Source organism: Equus przewalskii, chromosome 1, assembly GCF_037783145.1.
Source record: "Equus przewalskii isolate Varuska chromosome 1, EquPr2, whole genome shotgun sequence".
Classification (NCBI taxonomy): domain Eukaryota; kingdom Metazoa; phylum Chordata; class Mammalia; order Perissodactyla; family Equidae; genus Equus; species Equus przewalskii.
Genome location: NC_091831.1, coordinates 81,798,956 through 81,817,231, shown reverse-complemented (window position 1 = coordinate 81,817,231; position 18,276 = coordinate 81,798,956). Strand labels below are relative to the sequence as shown.

Genomic DNA, 18,276 nt, shown 5'->3' with positions numbered 1-18,276 from the left:
CTTCACATAGGAGACCTTGTGTGGGGCTCATACGAAACCAGTGCCCAGGAGCGGAGCTGGGAGAAAGTGTCGTGACATGGGATGGGGGAGAGGACCCATGGTTCCGTTGAGTCTATAGGAAATAAAACGATGACTGAGATTCCGGAAGCATTCACCTTCAGTTCACAAGTGTCTCTGCCATTCACAACCCAGATGTCTTAATTAAAATGCTGCTAAAAGAAGCAAATCAATTAAAAGATACCTTACAAGATGGTTTATTCTATCTTACACACAGAAAATCGCTTATGAGTATTGTGTTACTGCTTTAGGTTATCAGTTAGCAAAGGCTGCTAATGAACTACGTTGTTATCAAGCCAGATAAAAGACGTCCTGGGAATCCAGGCAAATTATTATAACACAGCACTTTATTTTGAAATATAGCTCATCTTTCATCACACACAAGCAGAATAACCTAATCTGAGGAGAAGCAGTCCATACAACCACCCAGATTTCCGTTGAATGGAAACGCACAGAGCAGTCTGATGCAGCGCCAGAAATCCAGGGTTAATATTACAGGAGAGAGAGATGTTAATGGGCCTGATGCCACAGAACCTTAGGTTTATGGCAATAATAAAAAGACGTGGGTTTCCTAAGCTTCCACCAGTAGTGTCCTCCATGATAAGGCATGCACGTTGTAATAATAAACACAAAATCATTCTTTAATCACAACAAGAGTCGCTTACATTTGTATAGCTCTCTACAAGGCATGGCATCTGCTGTCTCATTTAATCCTTTGTGGGCTCCATCAATCGAAGAGCTGTAGGCTCATTCCATGGCTGTCAGACCTTTCCTCTCACTCCAGCCCAGCCTGCTATTCCTTCCTTTGGAAAGTCAGTCTTTCATTTATAGGAATGGAGACTGTCTCACGGCGTCCATGTTTCAGGGCCCTGAATGTTCACAGGGGGATTCTTCTGGCAGCTAAGAAAGCGAGGCCAACAGCTCTAGAAAATGCTGCTTACCATTGCTAAGATGGTGGTGCTAAAGAGGCTATGTCTTGAGTTGTTTCTCATTCCATGAGCCATTGGCTGTGTGTAGGTTCCATTGACATGGACACAATGCCATCGCGGAAGCATGAACAGCTCCAACATGGTGGACCGGGATAGGCAGTGAGGATTTACTGGCTTCCATCCTTTCTTACTGCTGGATCAAGTCCGCATGCCTTCCTCTATACACTCAGCTTCTTGAAGAGAGAAGCAATAGTTTCCTTCAGGACAGAGGTACCATAGCTTCTGTTCATTCTGTTACTTGCCCTGGACACTGAGTTCCGTATGAAGGTCTATCGCCAGCTTTGGACACTCAAATTCAAGACGTCCCCAAGGCCGCAAATGTGGACAGTTGTCCAGACTGCCAACCCCTCCTGAAGAAGCCGCTCACTTACAGCTCAATCACTTGTGCATCTCTGGAAAGGAAGAGAACCATCTGGAAGACTTATTGACAGAATGACTACGATCTAACTAATCACGTCATATGCTTGCAGGACACACACGATTAAACAGGTATGAAAGAGTTCATCGGCAAATCTTAGCAAGGCGGGGCATTTCCTCATGAAACACAGAGAGGCACCTGAAGACCAGTGGCTTCTAAGTAAAGGGGAGAGTTTTTCAGATAGAAGTCAACCTTGAGGTTGTTTTCTGCCTGCCAAACCGAGGCCACAAAACCCTATCCACTGTGGTGACAAAAAGGAAAGAAGTCATTCCCCAAAGTTAATAGGCTCATCTAGGGGAAAGTGCCACCTCCCATACTGGAGAAGTTTGCACAGATCTGGGCAGATGCTATGAGGAATGACAGAGCTATGGGAATGGAACTGGAAACTGACATCCTCGAGTCTGAACTACACACTGTTATGGAGGGTCACTTAGCGTATCAGTCTTGATGGGAGGGAGGGGCAGTATAGACATATATTAAAGACTAGGAACACAGCAGGAAGGACGAGATCACTGAACCAGACCCCGGTACAGTAGAGCTTGAGCTGAAGGTAGGACAGAGATGCTGCTGTGGCCATTCTCAGCTAAGGGCCTCACCAACACCTCCACCAACACTTCACCGTAGTTTCATATCAACATTATCTGTGGTTATAACAGAATGACATATTTATGCTTGCATTGCGTACTTGTTTATGTCATTCCTTCAGGCATGTTCAGTCCTAATATCTTGATCTCTAACTAACATCTCCACTCGGGAGAAGGGGCAGCAGAAAGACAGGACAGAGTGAAGCATCAATGGGATAAGCCAAGTTAACAACCATAAAAGGGAAAGCATGTACCTACCTATGCCATGTGTGGAGGACCAAGGGCATGGGTCAAGGTCAGGGGTACAGAGCTTGATGGCAGCAGAGCCAACATGGAAGACAAGTAAGCTGGAAACAAGCAAGGATGCCGAGAGAGAGAGAAGTGGAGGAAGGGATTCCAAGAGAGGGCCTCAAATGCTGTCAGGTGTTTGTGCTTCTCCTTTAAAGGATGGTGGGTCCAGCAGAACATAGAGTTTGAGCTGGTTGGTCTGGGAGTCCAGGAGCTCAACAGAAAGTGCATCCGTCCTGTTATCTCTAACAAGTCTTGAGTTAAAAGGCCCCCTTCAGGTCTTCTTAAGGAGAGGATCTAAAATGGCTGGACCTCTCCAGGATTTGCACTTGAGACACTGATGCCCAGAGAAGACAGGCAGACCAGGAGAGCAGCTGCTTCTCACCCCTGATGTCCCTGAGTTGCAAAGGGGCACCTGTGATTCCCCAAGGACAAAGCTGTTCTCTGACAGGGCAGCGATTCCTCTGTAGGTGGGTGTGTTATCAGCCCCTGGAAAGCCAGACACAAGCTTCAGGAAAAGATAAGCTGGGCAGAGACTGAGATAGCATCTGCTGGCTAGACTAGTAAGTGAATCAGGCTGCACACTTGGGCTGGGTATCAAGAGAAAGAGAAAGAGACTTTTGGAGACCCAAGGATTACAGTGGCTGCCTAAACCCAAATCTTCCACCACATCCTCCCCAAACCACACAGACCAACAAGGAGAGAAGGGAAAAGCAAACCTGAGCTAAAGTAATCACCAGGGTACCTATATGTCCTGGTTTGCCTAGGCCTATCCCAGCGTATATCTGCGGAGGATGAGTTAATGCCCACTAATGCTGAAAAGTCTTTTGACCAAGTCCAACACAGATTTCATATTTTAAAAACTCAATAAAATAGGAATGAATGGATACTTCCTTAACATGGTACGGTATGTACTTTAGCCCCAAAGTTGGCAACTCACTTATTGAAAACCACTGGTGGTTTCCCCACCAAGGTCAGGCACAAGACTAGCGTACTTACTGCTTCCACTATTATTTAACGTTGGTGGTTTTAGCCAATGCAATCAGAGAGGAGAAAATAATTAGAGGCTTAAGAACTGGGAAAGACAATCTACAATTTGGTAGATGACACAATATGATGACAACTCAAGGAGGCCAAAAAGAAAACAAACAGAAACAATAAATAATAACAATAAAATAATATACAGTAAAATTCAATAAGGCAGCTGCCATAATGTTAACTTCCCCCAAAAAAATCTTTAAGCGATCAATGGCCAAGTAAGAGACATAATAGGAAACTCCATTTACAGAAGCAACAAAAACATAAACTATTTAGGAATAAATTTAACAAAAAATCATGAAGGACTGCTTAACATCATAGAGAAGTCAATCGTCTTCAATTTAATACATGAACGTAACACAGCCCCAATAAAAATACCAAGATGTCTGTCTCCAGAGATAGGTTCTGAAGTTGTTCTAAAGTTTGTATGGAAAAACAAACATGCAAGAATTTCTAGAATAGAATAGCAAGAGTGTGCCCCTGCAAAGGAAGCCTGATGGGGAGTGCAGAGGGACCAGCCGTGCCAGATGAGAGTCCGTACCATGAAGCTTCCACAAGAAAGAATATGGACTAGCACACGACCAACCACAGATATCACTGGGGAATGATAGAAAGCGTAGAAACAGTCTGACTTCACATGGAAATTTAGGACATGACAAAGGTCACAGATACCATTGAAGAATAATATAAAATCTAGAAATAGTCCGAGTACATATGGAAATTTAGAACATCATAAAGATGGCAAATAAAACACTGGGGAAAATAGGGTGGTTTTTAAAAAGGATGTTGAAATAACTGGACTGTCATTTGGGAAAAAGATAAAACTGGATCTCTGTCTCATACCTCACACCACAATAAAAACCAAATGGATCAGAGATCCAAATAAAAAAATAAACCCATACAAGACTTCTTTAAAAATTTATATTTATGTACATGTATAAACATTTCTTTAATTTAATAAAAAAAGTATATATATAAAAATGTTTTAATTAAATATATTTTTGTAAAAGGAACACAGGAAGGATAAAGCAGGAGCTGTTAAAAAAGTCAGCTCAAGTCAGTGTAGGGGCGCAGGGCGGAGCAGACAGATGAGGGAACAAGACTTCTCTGAGTTTCCTTGCTTATGTATCTTCAGCTTTGAACCACATACATGTTTTATAAACTCAAAAAATAAAATTAAACTAAAAGGATTAAGAAAGGAAGGATTAACACAGCATATACACTGAAACAAATGTTTCTAACGCTATGTCAAATTGATAGCATAACCACACAGAGAAAATAACTAATTCAATCTGAACATATAGTCTGCACACATAGAGCGTAAATTTTAAGAACAAAAAAAAAACTGCAAAGAAATCTTCAAGTTGCTAAGCAAGTTTGCAGTTGTATAGTGTCGTAATTCTGGAAGTATTTTGTCTGTATTACAGAATAGAGCAAACGGGTAAAATATCCAGATGGTTGAGAAACAGTGTTTTCACTTTGGATGAGGAAGAGAGAAATACGGAATAAAGACAGCTTAAGAAGAACCTATGGTATTGAGTTTTTGATCCAAATATACATTTGCTGACTGTCCATTGAGAGGGGCTGGAAGCAATGAGGCCTCAATAGTCATGAGCATACAGTGTGCTCAGATCTTGGCTTCTGAAAACTATTCCACATCAAAGAAGGAGGAGGAGGAGGAGGAGGAGAAAAAGGAGAAGAAGAAGAAAAACAGGGATCCTAGGGAAAATGGGCAATTCCAGGTCTGAACAGGGACAGAAAAAGGTGAGCCTGGGATACTGTGTGGTGTCGGAAATCTAGGAAACATTCAATGATTAACAGGCTTTTGTCCAAAACCACCAAGAAGTGACTTGTACTGGACAAACTTGAGACAATCTGAGCGCCAAAAAGCTCCATGATGGTGATGGATTAGAATGCACTGAAGGCCATAGGAACAATGTCCAACAAGTAAGAGAAAGAGAAAAGGGGGAGGAAGGAAAAAGTCTTTTTTCTAGAAGAATGTCAGCTATTAAATGTAGAGGGAATGCTGGAATTAGAAACTCAGTATTTCGTAAACCCCAGTGCAATCACTGATTCAAAAATGGATCATGAATAAACGTCAAGTCACTAGGTGAAGAATTGTTGGGAGTGAGGATGCTCATGTGGTCTCAAAGTGCCACCCATCAGATGATTTACTAATTGCAAAGGGGAAATTTTATCTCTACAGGGCAGAGACCTAGACGTTGGTCTCTTAACCAAGGGTTCAAGAGCAGCATCACCAACAGAGAGAGAGCCTGGCGCCATGTGGCTCCCGAAGACACAATAACACATAGGCACTGTCACCTCTGTGGTCTTGTTGACAAAATTCTTAATCTGAATCTGCTAAGGAGGAAGCAATCAGACAAATCCAGAAATGAGACATCATACAAGACAACTGGCTTAGGTATTTCAAGATTGACAACGCTGTGGATGAACAGGCAAAGGGGTTGTCCAACTGTGAAAAAGACAAGAAAGAGACAAAATCAAGGACAATGGATCCAGGCTTGGAAAAATAGAGCTATAAAAGATGACTTTGAAGCAACAGCAGAAATTTGAATATGTGCTGTGTAATATTATTGAAATATGATTAATCTTCTTAGGGGTGGTCATTGTATTATGATTATGTGGGAGACAAATTGTCCTGTATTTAGGGATGAAATATGATGTCTCCAGTAATTTTTAAGTGGATCACAAAACATATATGTATACAGAGAGAAAGCAAATGGGATAAAATGTTGATTTGTGAATCTGGGTGAAAGGTGTATATGTTTTTATTGCACTGTTCTTTCAACTTCTCTATGGATTTGAAGACTTTTCTAAAGAAGGAAGGTAAGAGCCTGTGGGCAGTGCTTAAGGTGGGGCAAAGCGGGCCTCGGGAAGGTGAGGTGTGATAGAACGATTCGGATAAACCAGGGTGGGGGGGAGGCGCCTCCTTTCCTGGGAGCAGGGCTCCTTCAGCCGGGTGGCCCAGGTCCTGTCCCCGTCCTGCACACTCTGGCCTTGTCTGCTCTGAGACCCCAAAGCAGCCTGGAAAAGCAGACACTTCCACCAAACTGATAGCTTGATGACACAAAGAAAAGGGTTTTTTTTCATCAAATGAGCTAAATTGGCTGATGATTTGATTGGCCTCTGTCAAACTGAAGGTCTTGGTAAATGAAAAAATAAATGAACTATCTTGCTGTTAAAACCCAATTTTCTCAGCTCTAATTGGACAAATGCCCCACAGCTTCATTTTCAATCTTGCCAAAGTACTACCACATGAGGACTTCCTGCAGCTGTCCCAAAGAGATGCTGATTGCTGGTCTCACGGCCATCCTGGCACAGGGACTTCTGGCCCACGGCTAGCAGTCCCCCTGCGGTCCTGTGTGGGGCACGCAGAGGAGGCGCCAGCCAACGTGGGAGACCACCAGCCCTTCCTCCTTTCAGTAGCAGTGATGACTCTTCCAACTCACCTTTCAGAAAAATGGAGGTTCGACCTGCAAAACAGGAGAACCAGATGTTCTCGAAATCATTCCTAGATATCAGAAAGCACATGCAGACTTTTGCTCCAGGAGAGTGGCTTGCTCATCCTCAGCTTTTTCTTTCCGGTCTAACTTCTTCCTGACCCAGCCTGACTCCATCTAGTGTTAGTTTTGGAAACTTGAATTGTAACTCCCTTCTCTTGGAAAATCCCTCTATTTGTAGAGGAGCTCTGGCATGACGTGTGCCACAAGCAATTCCACGCACATGGTGTGGGAATGCACCCCTGCTGTGGCGGGGGACTCTCATTCAGCCAGTGACTCCCAGTCACCCATCTCTACCCCACCCTTCTTTTCCTCCTTCCCTTCCTCCACCCTCCTGTCTTCCTCCTGCACCCCTCACGTTCCTTTTCCTGTCCTTCACTTTCATAGTGCTCATTGCTGAATGACGATTGCAGCCACCTCGCCTGGATTATGGAAATTGCCTCCTATAGCCTCGATGTATCAAAATAATCCAGGACTTCCAAACACCCACAAAACTGAGCAACTCCTCTGAAACGAACATACACAGTGACCGTTCGTTCAGCAATGCTTTTAAATTGGCTTGTGTTGTACTATTTACAGCAGCATCTTCACACACACATACGTATGTCAGTCAGTCATCATGAATCGTCACAGCCTCTCACATCCCCTCATCCCCCAGCAGGTGCACATGCATGCGCACACACGCACACACTGGGATTAAGAATTGGGCTTTGTGAATTCCATAACTAAGATGTCCCTGACATCCTAGAGTCTGCAACAAGCTCTGGAGACGTCCAGGGGCGCTGCAGTTTCCAAGAAAAGTGCCTTCACTCAAAGCGCCCCTCCACACATCCGGGCGGTTTGGATGGCCGGGGTAGCATCCCTCACTTCGAGGTGGTGAGAAGATGACTATGCTAGAATCTCCGCCTGACCACTCCGTCGTCCTGACACAGGGCCAGAGCTGGCCGCAGGAGCTGCAGCCACAAGTCTGGGTGCCTCAGCCACCCAGCAGAGGGCCCCTGAGGCCATGCTGTGGGCAGAGTCTTCGCCATTGCAGACAGCCCATCCCTCCAAAACCCACTCGCATCCTGCACGCCCCACCACAGAAGCCCGCTGGACCCCCAAAGGCGATGTGGGTTCTGGGCCTGGGGGTTGTCTACTCATTTGCTGGTCCCCTCACCCCCACCATCAAGACCTAAGCCTTCTCACGCTTCCAGGCCCAATGCATGGCCTCCCGCGCCCCTGTCTGCCCAAAGCCCTCCTTGAACCCCTGATGAAGTTCAGCCTGCCCTAATTCTGCAGGGCCTCAGGAGGGCCTGAGTCAGCGCCCAGCCCAGCCCAGCCATTGTGCTGCCCCTCCCGGCCGGGGCCACAGCTGCACACTCAGGGAGCCCGGCATGGTGCCAATCCCCAGGGCTGGGAGAAGACAGCGCTGACCCAGGGGCATGGCCCCTTAGGGTGGGGGAAGGGAGGGGCCTTCAGAGCCTTGACTTGCAATTCTCCTTTCCTGCACGAGTGGCCTCAGGGACTTGGTGGCCCTTGAGAGCTGTTTATCCTGGGACAGTCCAGCTTTACGCCAACTGGCCTGACACAATTATTAGTGGTGCCTCATCTCCACTCTCCAGAAATCCTGATTTAGAAGAAAATGTAAATGGTCACCCTAATCACACCTGTCTCCCCCCAAAAAGCATGGTGTTTCTTGTAAGCTGGCCACAAAGGAGATGGAGGGGCAGCCAGGGGCCAGGACAGAGCAACAGTGAGTCAGAAACAGAGACAGGCAATGCCTAGAGATGGGGTTGATGACCTATGCTTTAGGGCCTAAATCAATCAGAACCCATTGCCGGAAACCAGACCAGCTGGCCCCCAGGGCATCACCCTGAGGACGGGGCGCCATACATCGCCTCTCCTTCATTCTCGAATCCACTCATTCCTTCCATAGGCACTACGTAGCACTTACCGGGCCCCAGGTCCCAGGGAAGAACTGGAGGGGGGACATTGTGCCACCGGCCCCGTCCAAAAGCCACCACCCAACTCAGCCCAGACCTCTGCCTGGATTACCAGCTGACTGGGCATCTTCTCTACTTGGAACTCTCCAGAAGCATCAGACTCACTGTGTCCAAAAAGTAGTCAGCATCTCACCCCACAGCCCACTGCCCAACCCTGTCCAACCATCTGCTTCTCAAAGGGCACCACGCAGCCAGGATCCTCCGACCCACCACCAACGCTACACTGTTCCGGAGTCCTCCGTGGCTGCACCTCCGCTCAGCCCCCAGGCCCTGGCCGGCTGCCTCCTTAGTGTCGCCCAGATCCTTGCTCCCCAACAGGTCTCCCATCTCCAGCTGGGCCCCCCCCCCCCGACGCTACTGTAACATAAAGATACTCCATCCTTCTCCTACTTCAGTCCTTCAGTGGTGACCAGAAGTTTCAGGCTGGGGTGCAGACTGTTCACACAGCATACCAGCCCCTCCAACCCTCCACAAGTAGAAACCCCTCTCTCTCTAGCCTCTTCTCTCCACAGCGTCACATGAACAGCGGCTCCTGCCACACTGGACGGTGCTCCCCGAATGTTCGCACGGTTATCCCATGAGCGCCTGCACGTGTCAGGGTGACCTCTGCCTGGGTGCACTTCTCTCCGCCCCCAGTGAACTCCTCCTTGTCCTTCCATACACAGACCCAGGCTTCCCTGCCCTCCTGGACACCCTGCCTCCCGGCTGGAATTTGCACCCCTCTGCACCACAAGGCACTAGGGGGGACACGCTTAGCCCTGTCACAGCAGCCCCCGACCGCAGCACCATGCACGAGCCCCTGTGATGTGCCTCTCTGCCCTGGGGACTCTAAAGGAGCTTGTCTTACTTGTCTTAATCCTCAGCATCTAGCCATGCCTAATGCCCATTCATTCATTCATTCATTCAACACATATATGAGTACCCACTCTGTCCCAGGCTCCGTGCTAAGTGTGGGGGCTACAGAGATGAAAAGGAACACCCCACCCTCAAGGACCCTACATTTTAAGGGGAAAACCATCAAGAAAAATTAACAAATCAAGATATCATATAAGATCAGTGAGTGGAAAGTACTATGAAGAGAAATAAGTCCAGCTAAGGGGAAGAGAATGATTGGCAGGGGGTCGGGGGGGGGGTTCTCTTTTAAACAGACCATCCAAAATGAAATGGTGGCACTGAAGCAGAAGTGTGAAGGAAATGAAGGGCAAAGCTTGCAGCTACCTGGGCAAAGAGTCCATATCAGAGAAAACAGCAAGTGCAAAGATCCTGAGGCAGGATTGTCCTTGGAGGACATGAGCTCTATAAAGAAGAGCAGTGTGGCTGGGTGCCAGCAGGGAAGCCAGGTACCTGGAGCAGGCCACGTGTGGCCTCCCAAGTGGGTCATGGCAGGGACTGGGGGCCTTATTCTGAATAGAGGGGTAAGGCAAAATCTAACCCAGGGAGCACAGAAGCAAACCCAAGCCCCCTTTGGCTACTGCACCCTGTGGGAGAGGGGGTGGTGGGGTGCATTCTAGTCCCCTAGGAAGCATTTTGGAGTGGAGAAAAGGACTGGGATAACAGGTCAAGGAGCAGGATGGATAAAACAGGAGGGAGGATGACACCCGTCCCTTCTTGGCTGCGACCATACCTTGGGGCTCTCTTCTTTCGCACGGTGGTGTCTAAACAGAGAAAGCAGGGTGTTAGGAAGGAGGCACAGTGACGGGTGTGAAGCTTGCTCAGTGCCAGGCGAGCGGGCAGGGGTCAGAGCCCACCTGCCTCGGTTGGGGCCACTGGGGGTGGTCTTGGGCTGAGTGCTCTGCCCCCCTCCCCTTTGGTGCTGTGGGAGCTTCTCTCTCCAGGTCCCACCCCTGAGCCCCCTAGCCCAGCACACAGACCAGACTGAGTCTTTCCTAGACACCCCCATCCCTCCTCCCCTCCCCCCTCCACTTGCAGACCCTGGGCCCTCGGTCCTCAGGAGATCCAGCATTTCTCCCGCTGTGTGATGAAGAGGCTGTTTACTCTCCCCCCTTATTCATAGGGATCCAAAATCAATGGTAAGCAAACTCCTGTGATGAATCCAGCCTCTCGCGTAATTGGACACACTGGCTTCAGGAAGCCCCCAGCGCTGAGGCCCCTCCTCTCCCTGGCCCAGACCCCCTTCTGCATGTCATCCCAGAGAATAACTGCGTTTTCCAGAGATATAGTGAGGCTCCCTCCTCCTCGTCCTCTGGAAAATCTCATGGAAAACAGCATTATCCCCTTGAGCATTCTTACATGACCGGGGAGCAGTTTTGTGAGTCCCGCCTTGAGAGAAAGGGGGTGCCAATCCATGTTGCATTTTGCTGTCAAAACTCACAAATGGACTGCTGGGCATCTGTGCGTGACGTGCAGGACACGGAGAACTCCCGGGGTTCGCGGAAGCCCAGCTCCGCTCGGATCATGAGGACACACCCAGCGCTGCTCCAAAGAGGACTTGCCCAATTTACCAAAAAAATGCAGCTTGGCCCACACAACCAGTGCCGGCAGCAGCACCTCCCACCACCGGCCCAGCCTCCACACCTCCTGGGATCCATCTTAGCTGATCCCATTATTTGGATAAGAGAATAGACACTTCTGTCTGATCTTAGCTCAGCTCCCTTCCACACGTTTCTCCAGGAAACTGATTCTTAGGAACATCAAGACAGAAAAACAGAGAGAGAGAGAAAGAGACAGAGAGAGACAGAGAGAGAAGGGGGGAGGGAGAGAGACAGACAGACACACACACAGAGCTCACTGCATCTTTTTCGGCCCACAGATTTGTATTCTTTCTCCATCCCGGGTTACAGAGTGGCCCTCAGCGCCTTGCACCGGGGGGGCCGCCCAGACCACATCCTTGTCCCAAGCAGAAGTAGAACTGAGAGTGAGGGTCGCCCTTCCCTTACCATTGGGGTCTGGGTTTGTGCTCCTCTGGTCTGTGGATTCATTATCCCACAAGTGCTTCTTGATCAGGCAGATCTTCAGCACCAGGAAGCCGGCCGATATGGCGACGCCCAGAGCCGTCCCGATGAGGGCGTATTTGATATCTGAAGGGTAGGGAGGAATTGAACAGCGGTCTTCACTGCATCACCACCCTGCAAAGGTCTTCCACAGCTCTCTTTACATGTGAGATGAAGTCTAAAGTCACACATGTGGACCTTAAAGTTCCACACTCCGACCCGCTGAAGCCAGCCAGTTCTCCGCTCTCCTGGGAGCACGTCGCTCCCTGCCCCTCCGCCCATATCCCATCCCCTCCTCCTGCAACTCCATCCCTGGTCCCTTCTGCTGTGGAGATCGCTTCAAAGTGGCTGATGGCTCATTCTCTGGCCTCCTGTAGCCCTCCTTCCTCATTTAGCCCTTCATTAATTCATTTACTGTGTCTGTGTCGACTGCCTGCACGTTGGTGAGCATTGAAGGCAGAGGAATGAGACCTGACTCCGTGCTGGGGAGCCCGCAGTTGGGGTGGAAGAGTAGAGCTCACTCTAATGCCAGGTCACAGGGGTGGGCTGGGCTGGCGTGGGAGGCGGGAGCCTTCCCAAGGAGGTGACATGCAAACTGCACCCTGCCCACGAGCCGAGCCCCTGAGGTGCAGAGGAGCTGGACCGCGCAGCAGAGGGAAGGCACCAGCGAAGGCGCAGGAGCACGGCAGACCCTGCTCTCCAGCCCTCATGCCTGCAGAACAGGGCACCATACATGCTGGAACTGCTCATCTCGCAGAGAGCGGACAGAGGCCGCCCTGATGGCTCACATCGCGCAGGACCCCCACCCCGCCCTGGGATGAAGCTGTGTCAGCCACTCAGGCAGGCCTGGAGGTGAGCGCTGCCTTGTTCTGAGATGAGTGGTGGGAGGCCAATGCCTGCACGCCCCGACCTGCCCACGTCTTTTGAGTGTCCCCTCCCCACCCGCTCCATCCCACACACAGAAAAAGTTGCCTAGTGACCTACCAGTTTCGGCCCCAGCGGACTTGCCCGTGGCCAGCACTTGAGCTCCTCCAGCATCTGCGGAGAAAGACCCAGAGCGTGGTTAGAACAGAACTGCTGGCTGCCATCTGGCCAGGGGTCCAGGGCCAAAGCCCTGTCCCCAGCCACCCGCTCCCACGCATCTGAGAAAGCCTGGCGCAGGCTCCACTCCTGCTTGGCCGCCACCTTCAGGAGCACAGAGGTGGGCTCCTGGTTGCCACGGAGTGACTCGGAGCCTTTCTGGGTGGGACTCAGAGCCTCATTGGCATCCAGACCAGGAGCCAGGTTCTGTCGAGTCAGGTACCCCAGCTCTTTAACCCGACTTCCAAGACTCAGGCTCTGACCGCTGCCTGCTTCTCTAGCCTCCTCCATCTCTCCCACAGACCCTCAATTTCAGCCAGACCGCACTGCTCCCAGTTCCCCACACAGGCCGGGGCTCTGCTGCCTCTGGGCCATTCCCTCTGCCTGGCCCATCTTCTACCCTCTCCTCCTTCCCCTAGTCTTGATTCCATGTGACTTCCTGCTGACTCCCTACTCCTGGCTTGGCTGCCCCCTCCTCACCCCGTGTGCTCCACAGCGGCTGGACTCACCCATCATAACTGACCTCTCCTGTTTATTTAACAGCACACAGTGCTGCCGTGTGCCCAGGCGCTCCCCTAAGAGCCTCTCGGCTATTATCCCATTGAATGTGTCTTCTTGCCGGTCTCCCCACTGGGCTGTTCCATTCCTTGTGGAGTGTTCTAACCCCAGCGTTTGACCTGGCACCTGGCACATAGGAGGCATTAATAGATGTTTGCTGAATGAATGAATGAGTGAAAGATGGTGATAGAGGACGCTTCAGGGGTGTCTCACTCTTCTAGCTAGGACTTGAAACCTCAAGACAGGAAATGTAGCTCACAAGCCGGGGCCGTGGGCCCAGCAGACAGGCCCTGCGAGAGCCAAGGCAGAGCCGTGGGCCTTGGAAAGGAAGGCACACATTAATTGACCACTTACTTCGAGGCAGATGTTGGGTGCAGCGTCTGTGTTAATACACTTAATACTCACTCCAACATCTTGGTGAGACAGGCGCTGCCATCACGACCACTCGATGAAGGAGGAATTGGAGGCAGGGAGGACCTGATAATGTGCCCAGGAACCAAGAGGAGTGGCAAGTGGCAGGGCCAGGGGCTTAGCCCCACTGTCTACACTGAGAGCCCCACAAAGTCCTGCGAACTTGGACCCCAGAGAGCTAACTAGCAGAATGATGCCAAAACCATTAAGGCTACAGGCTGGAGGGGCTCGGGCAGGAGGTGGGTGGGTGGTGAGGCCCAAGTCTGACTCTCAAGTTCAAGCTTTCAGGCAAAGGCAGAAGCAGGAAGTGCCACAACCCTTAAAAGGAGCAGGTGACTTTGTTGGGAGGGACCAGATCTTCCCCAGCTTTGTTCCAAGAGAAGTCCACCTTGGGAGTCCGGACCTCCTGGAGGCTGAATAGCGGCTGAGGGACTCACTCGCTGTCAAAGCAGCAAAGACGTTCTCCACGCAGCCATGTCTGCTGGCCATGCTCAGGGCCACCCGGGGACACGCTGGTTTGATGCTCTGCAGGGGACGTCATCGTCGTTTGGTGGGTAAGGCATCGTCGTAGCATGGTGGAAGATTTTCTGGAGCCTTCACTTGGTAGACGGATAAAGCCAGGACATTCTTAAGCAAAGTACACAGGCTTGGGCTAATCACAGGTCCTCTTGGACACTGGGTGACTTCTCTCATGCGTGTGCCCACGTGTGGCCCCCACTGAGCAACATTGCTTCTTTATATCAATTGTCTGCATTCCTCCTGCTGCTCCGGCTTTGTTGCAAACCGATCCAGGGATGGACAAAGCCTTGTATTGTGCATTTGGTGGGGCTGGGCTGTTAGGTCCGCCAAATGGAGTGGATGTGTCTGTGAGCTGTATGTGCTGCGTGCTCACCCGGGGTCCTTTCCTGACACCAGTCTGGCCTCTCTCTGCCTTTACTGAGCAGAAGGCAGGGGACAGGGCAGGCCATCAGTGAGTGGGCCAGGCCCACTGAGGGACAGCTTCCCCCCTGCCCCTTCGTACACTGACATCCTTCCCGGCTTCCACCTCGGGGGGCCTCCCCTGCTGACCATCCCTCTCCATGTGGAGCCTGTGGCATAGAAACTTTATAAGAGCCCTAGATGAGAGTTGAATGGAGAAAGAGGAGGATGGAAAGAGATACAGAGAGACACACACAGGAACACGAGGAGACGTGCACACAGGGACACCCCCGGGGGCTAGGCCACAGAATCAGACTGTTGGCAGGAGGGCCGAAAAGGAGAGGAGAAAGCACGCATGTCTAGGGTCAGAGCAGCCTGGCCCTGCGCTCCCCACAGAACCAGACCCCAGTGCTTACCAGTCTGCCCAACATCCTTCATCAACCTCGCACACCAAAGGCGCCATCCTGAGAGCTCAGCTCTTTCTGCACCTCCCCAGCAGGGAGCCCAGAGCTGGGGCTCAGCTCAGTCCCGACTCCTTACCTCCCCCTCCCCACAGTGTCTGGCCCTTAGACACCACTCTCCAAGCCCCATCCTGTGTCTGCCCCAAGCCCTGAGGCTGCCCCCGGTCCCTGGCCTCCAACAGGCTTTCTGGGCCTCAGGCTGTCCTGCCTCAGGTCCCAGGTCAGGGACTGGGTGAATGACCTCCGTGGGGCCGCTGCTGTTACAGCTACAGGCAGACGAGCCTGGGCGGTGGAGCATGCTGTGCACTCCAGCAGGCCACATCCGGTGCCGCTAATTCCTGCCAGCCAGCCCCAGGGCCACTTGGCGGCAGCCTTTCGCCTCCTCAGGGAGGGTAGTGGCTCTAAGGAGGCCCTGGGCAAGGATTGGTCATGAGCACACCAGACACTCTGACCCCATCCTGGCCTCCCGCGAGGGTCACAAGCTGGGGGCGGCCCTCCTGGGCCATAGAGCCCCCGCAAGCCCCCAGCCTGATTTCCCCTGGCTCTGCAAAGTAGCTGGAGGAGGGATGGCCCTGGCAGGGCCGGTCTGTGAGCACAGAGGCCTCCAGACAGCTCCTGCGTTCAGGTCTGTGAGAGACCCAGGAGGGAGCTGCTTTGCCCTTCTTCTGCTGGAATTCTCTGGGTTCGCTGGCAAACAGGAGGAGGGGGCTCAGCATCCAGAGGACAGGCTCTCAGACCCAGAGGAGAGGCCAAGGCGGCCAAGCAGGGCTGGCTGTCCCACGGCCGGTCTTTGGGGCAGTGGTAGGCACAAGGTTGGCCAAATCGGACTGGAAGGCTGGCACTCCTCAGACTGTCCGAACTGGGACGGGGGCACAGGGCAGGAGCAAAGATCTCAGAGCACAGCCCTGGAACCCAGAGCAGGCGGACTGCCTCCAGACGGGCCTGCCGAGGTTCCAGGGTGGCTTCCAACCGCACAGTCTCCGTGTGGCGTGCACCAGGAGCTGTCACCAAGCCACACACCGGAGCCTACACCTAGGAGACTGGAAGACGGTGCCTTTTTCTAAGGTGTGCAAAGGCACTTACGAGCTCTGAGTCTAGAGTCTCTGCTCCCTCCCCCGGCCCCATCTGGACCCGCTGCTGCCAGAGGACCAGATGCTCCACCCCTCCCTGCCAGCCCCTCTCTCTGCAGCCCCTCCCACCGCAGTCCTGCAGAGCACAGCCTGCTCTCTGCAAGTGGCCTCCCAACAGGAAGGAGCCTCCTGCAAGAGTAAATGGCTCTGAGGCCTCAAGGCTCCCTGGGTCCCCTCCCCCAGGACATGAGAGGGCAGCCTTCAGAGGAAGGCAGCAGCAGCCCGCTGTCTAAGACAGGGAGCTGAAGGCCTTGCCCCATCTCAGTTGGAATCTGGCCAGCCCAGAGCCGGTCCCTGACATTCAGACCCCCAGACCCCCGTGCCGTCCACGACACCTGTTGGGCCCACCCTCAACGGGGGCTGGCAGGCTTCAGCACCCTTATTTGGGCAGATTCAGGCTGTGTGGTTCCAGTTGTGGGGCAGTGGGCGTGCATGCATTCAGATGTCTTTCTATAAGTATCGGAACTAAAAATAGGGAGAGGCCGCCCTAAGTGTTTGTCAACTGATGCCCGGCCATTTCCATCTTGGAACTTAAATATTGCAGAATGGCTCCTAACTTTAGATCTCTTGAATTCCTCCATTCTCAGCTAGAGGAGGGGGTTTTGTATGTCTAGAACAGGTTTCCGTCATCTCCTAACAGAGCCCACACATCGGAATGAAGTACCTGCAGTGTGCTCCCACGGCCCTGGTACCCAGGAGCGTCCAAGAGCAATGAAAGACAGGAGACAAGGTTTATACTGAAGAAAAGATCAGGGTGTCATGGGTGATGTCCAGCACCTTCCTGCAAAGCTCAGTCTCCACGAGCTGGAGGAAGTCTGACCTGGGGGGTGTGGCCTGGACATCTACTGTGTGTCCTGTCCACCTCCCCAGACCCCTTGGCTGTTGGCAACACTTCGGTTTTCCTTTGGGGAGCCACCACCACTGGGTTCCCTCGGGCTGACTCTAGGATGGATGTGTGAACCATACCTGATTAATTAGCATATTCCTTCTTCCTGTCAGCAGTGATTGGTTGAGGGATGGGGCAGGTGATCCGCCTGAGGCTGGTAAGACTCAACTCTGAGACTTTGGAGAAAATATTGAGAAACAGGAGTGTCTTCTGGAATTGGTAACTGTGGCACTGGGGGAGGCCCACTGGGTGGAGGGAACTTGATGAGACTGAAGACCCCACAGAAGAGGGTCAAGCTCACACCAAGTCCTAAAGATAGCTTTGGAGCCCCTGAATCCAGCTGTACCTGAAGCACCTCTTCTCAATTTTTCAGTTGCCTTGATAAGGAAATACCTTCTTTATCTTAATCTTAGCTAAGTAACTGTCATCTGCAGTCTGGAGAGTCCTGATGACTCAGGTGGCAGGTCCTCCATACAGCATCACTGGAAATCAGGTTGGCGAGGTGGGGATGGGAGCAGAGAATGCTGCCTGCAAATGAGCTCACAGCACAGCCTCAAAATAAACCCTGCTAGGCTCTGCAAGCTAAGCAACCTGTGCACCTCTGGGCCTTTGCACGTGCTTCTCTCTTTGATGTAATGCCTTCCTTGTCTTTATGGGAAGCCCTTAGTTATCCTTCAAGGCTTCGCACAAAGCCACCTCCTCTGGAAGTCCCTTGCCTCTTTGCTGGTCCAGGACCACCTCTGCCGCTTGTCATGCTTCTGCCTGTCCTGTTGGCACTGCTCGCATGTTGTTCTGTGGCATGAAGGACACACTTCAGCTAGCCCAGGGTGAGCTGTTTCTCTCCAGGACCAGGAGGGTATGTGAGACTCCTTGGAACTTAATTTCACCCCGTGGGAGAGGCAAGAAGGTGGAAGGGGGGAATCCTGAACCAACTGGGAAGTTACCCCAAAACTACTGAGCGTTGAACCAGAAGTGGCCTAGAGTGATAAGATCGAGTTTCT

The 18,276-nt window shown here is 51.5% G+C and overlaps 1 protein-coding gene across 8 annotated transcripts in view; it reads right to left on the bottom strand.

Annotated features, from left to right (window-relative positions):
* Positions 1–238: 238 nt before the first annotated feature.
* TMEM273 (transmembrane protein 273) overlaps positions 239–18,276 on the bottom strand; it is an 82,508-nt gene continuing 64,470 nt past the window's right edge. For 2 of the 8 annotated variants that reach the window (XM_008521972.2, XM_008521976.2), the window contains 5 exons: positions 12,816–12,869; positions 11,778–11,918; positions 10,505–10,535; positions 6,845–6,868; positions 239–1,438 (listed from right to left, as the gene is read on the bottom strand). In XM_008521972.2, coding sequence (XP_008520194.1) covers positions 1,414–1,438; positions 6,845–6,868; positions 10,505–10,535; positions 11,778–11,918; positions 12,816–12,869 — 275 coding nt within the window. In that variant the 3' untranslated portion in view covers positions 239–1,413. Of the gene's footprint in view, positions 1,439–6,844; positions 6,869–10,504; positions 10,536–11,777; positions 11,919–12,815; positions 12,870–15,214; positions 15,548–18,276 lie in introns of those variants that run through there. The other 6 variants (XM_008521973.2, XM_070615352.1, XM_070615350.1 and 3 more) reach the window with 5 other exon arrangements.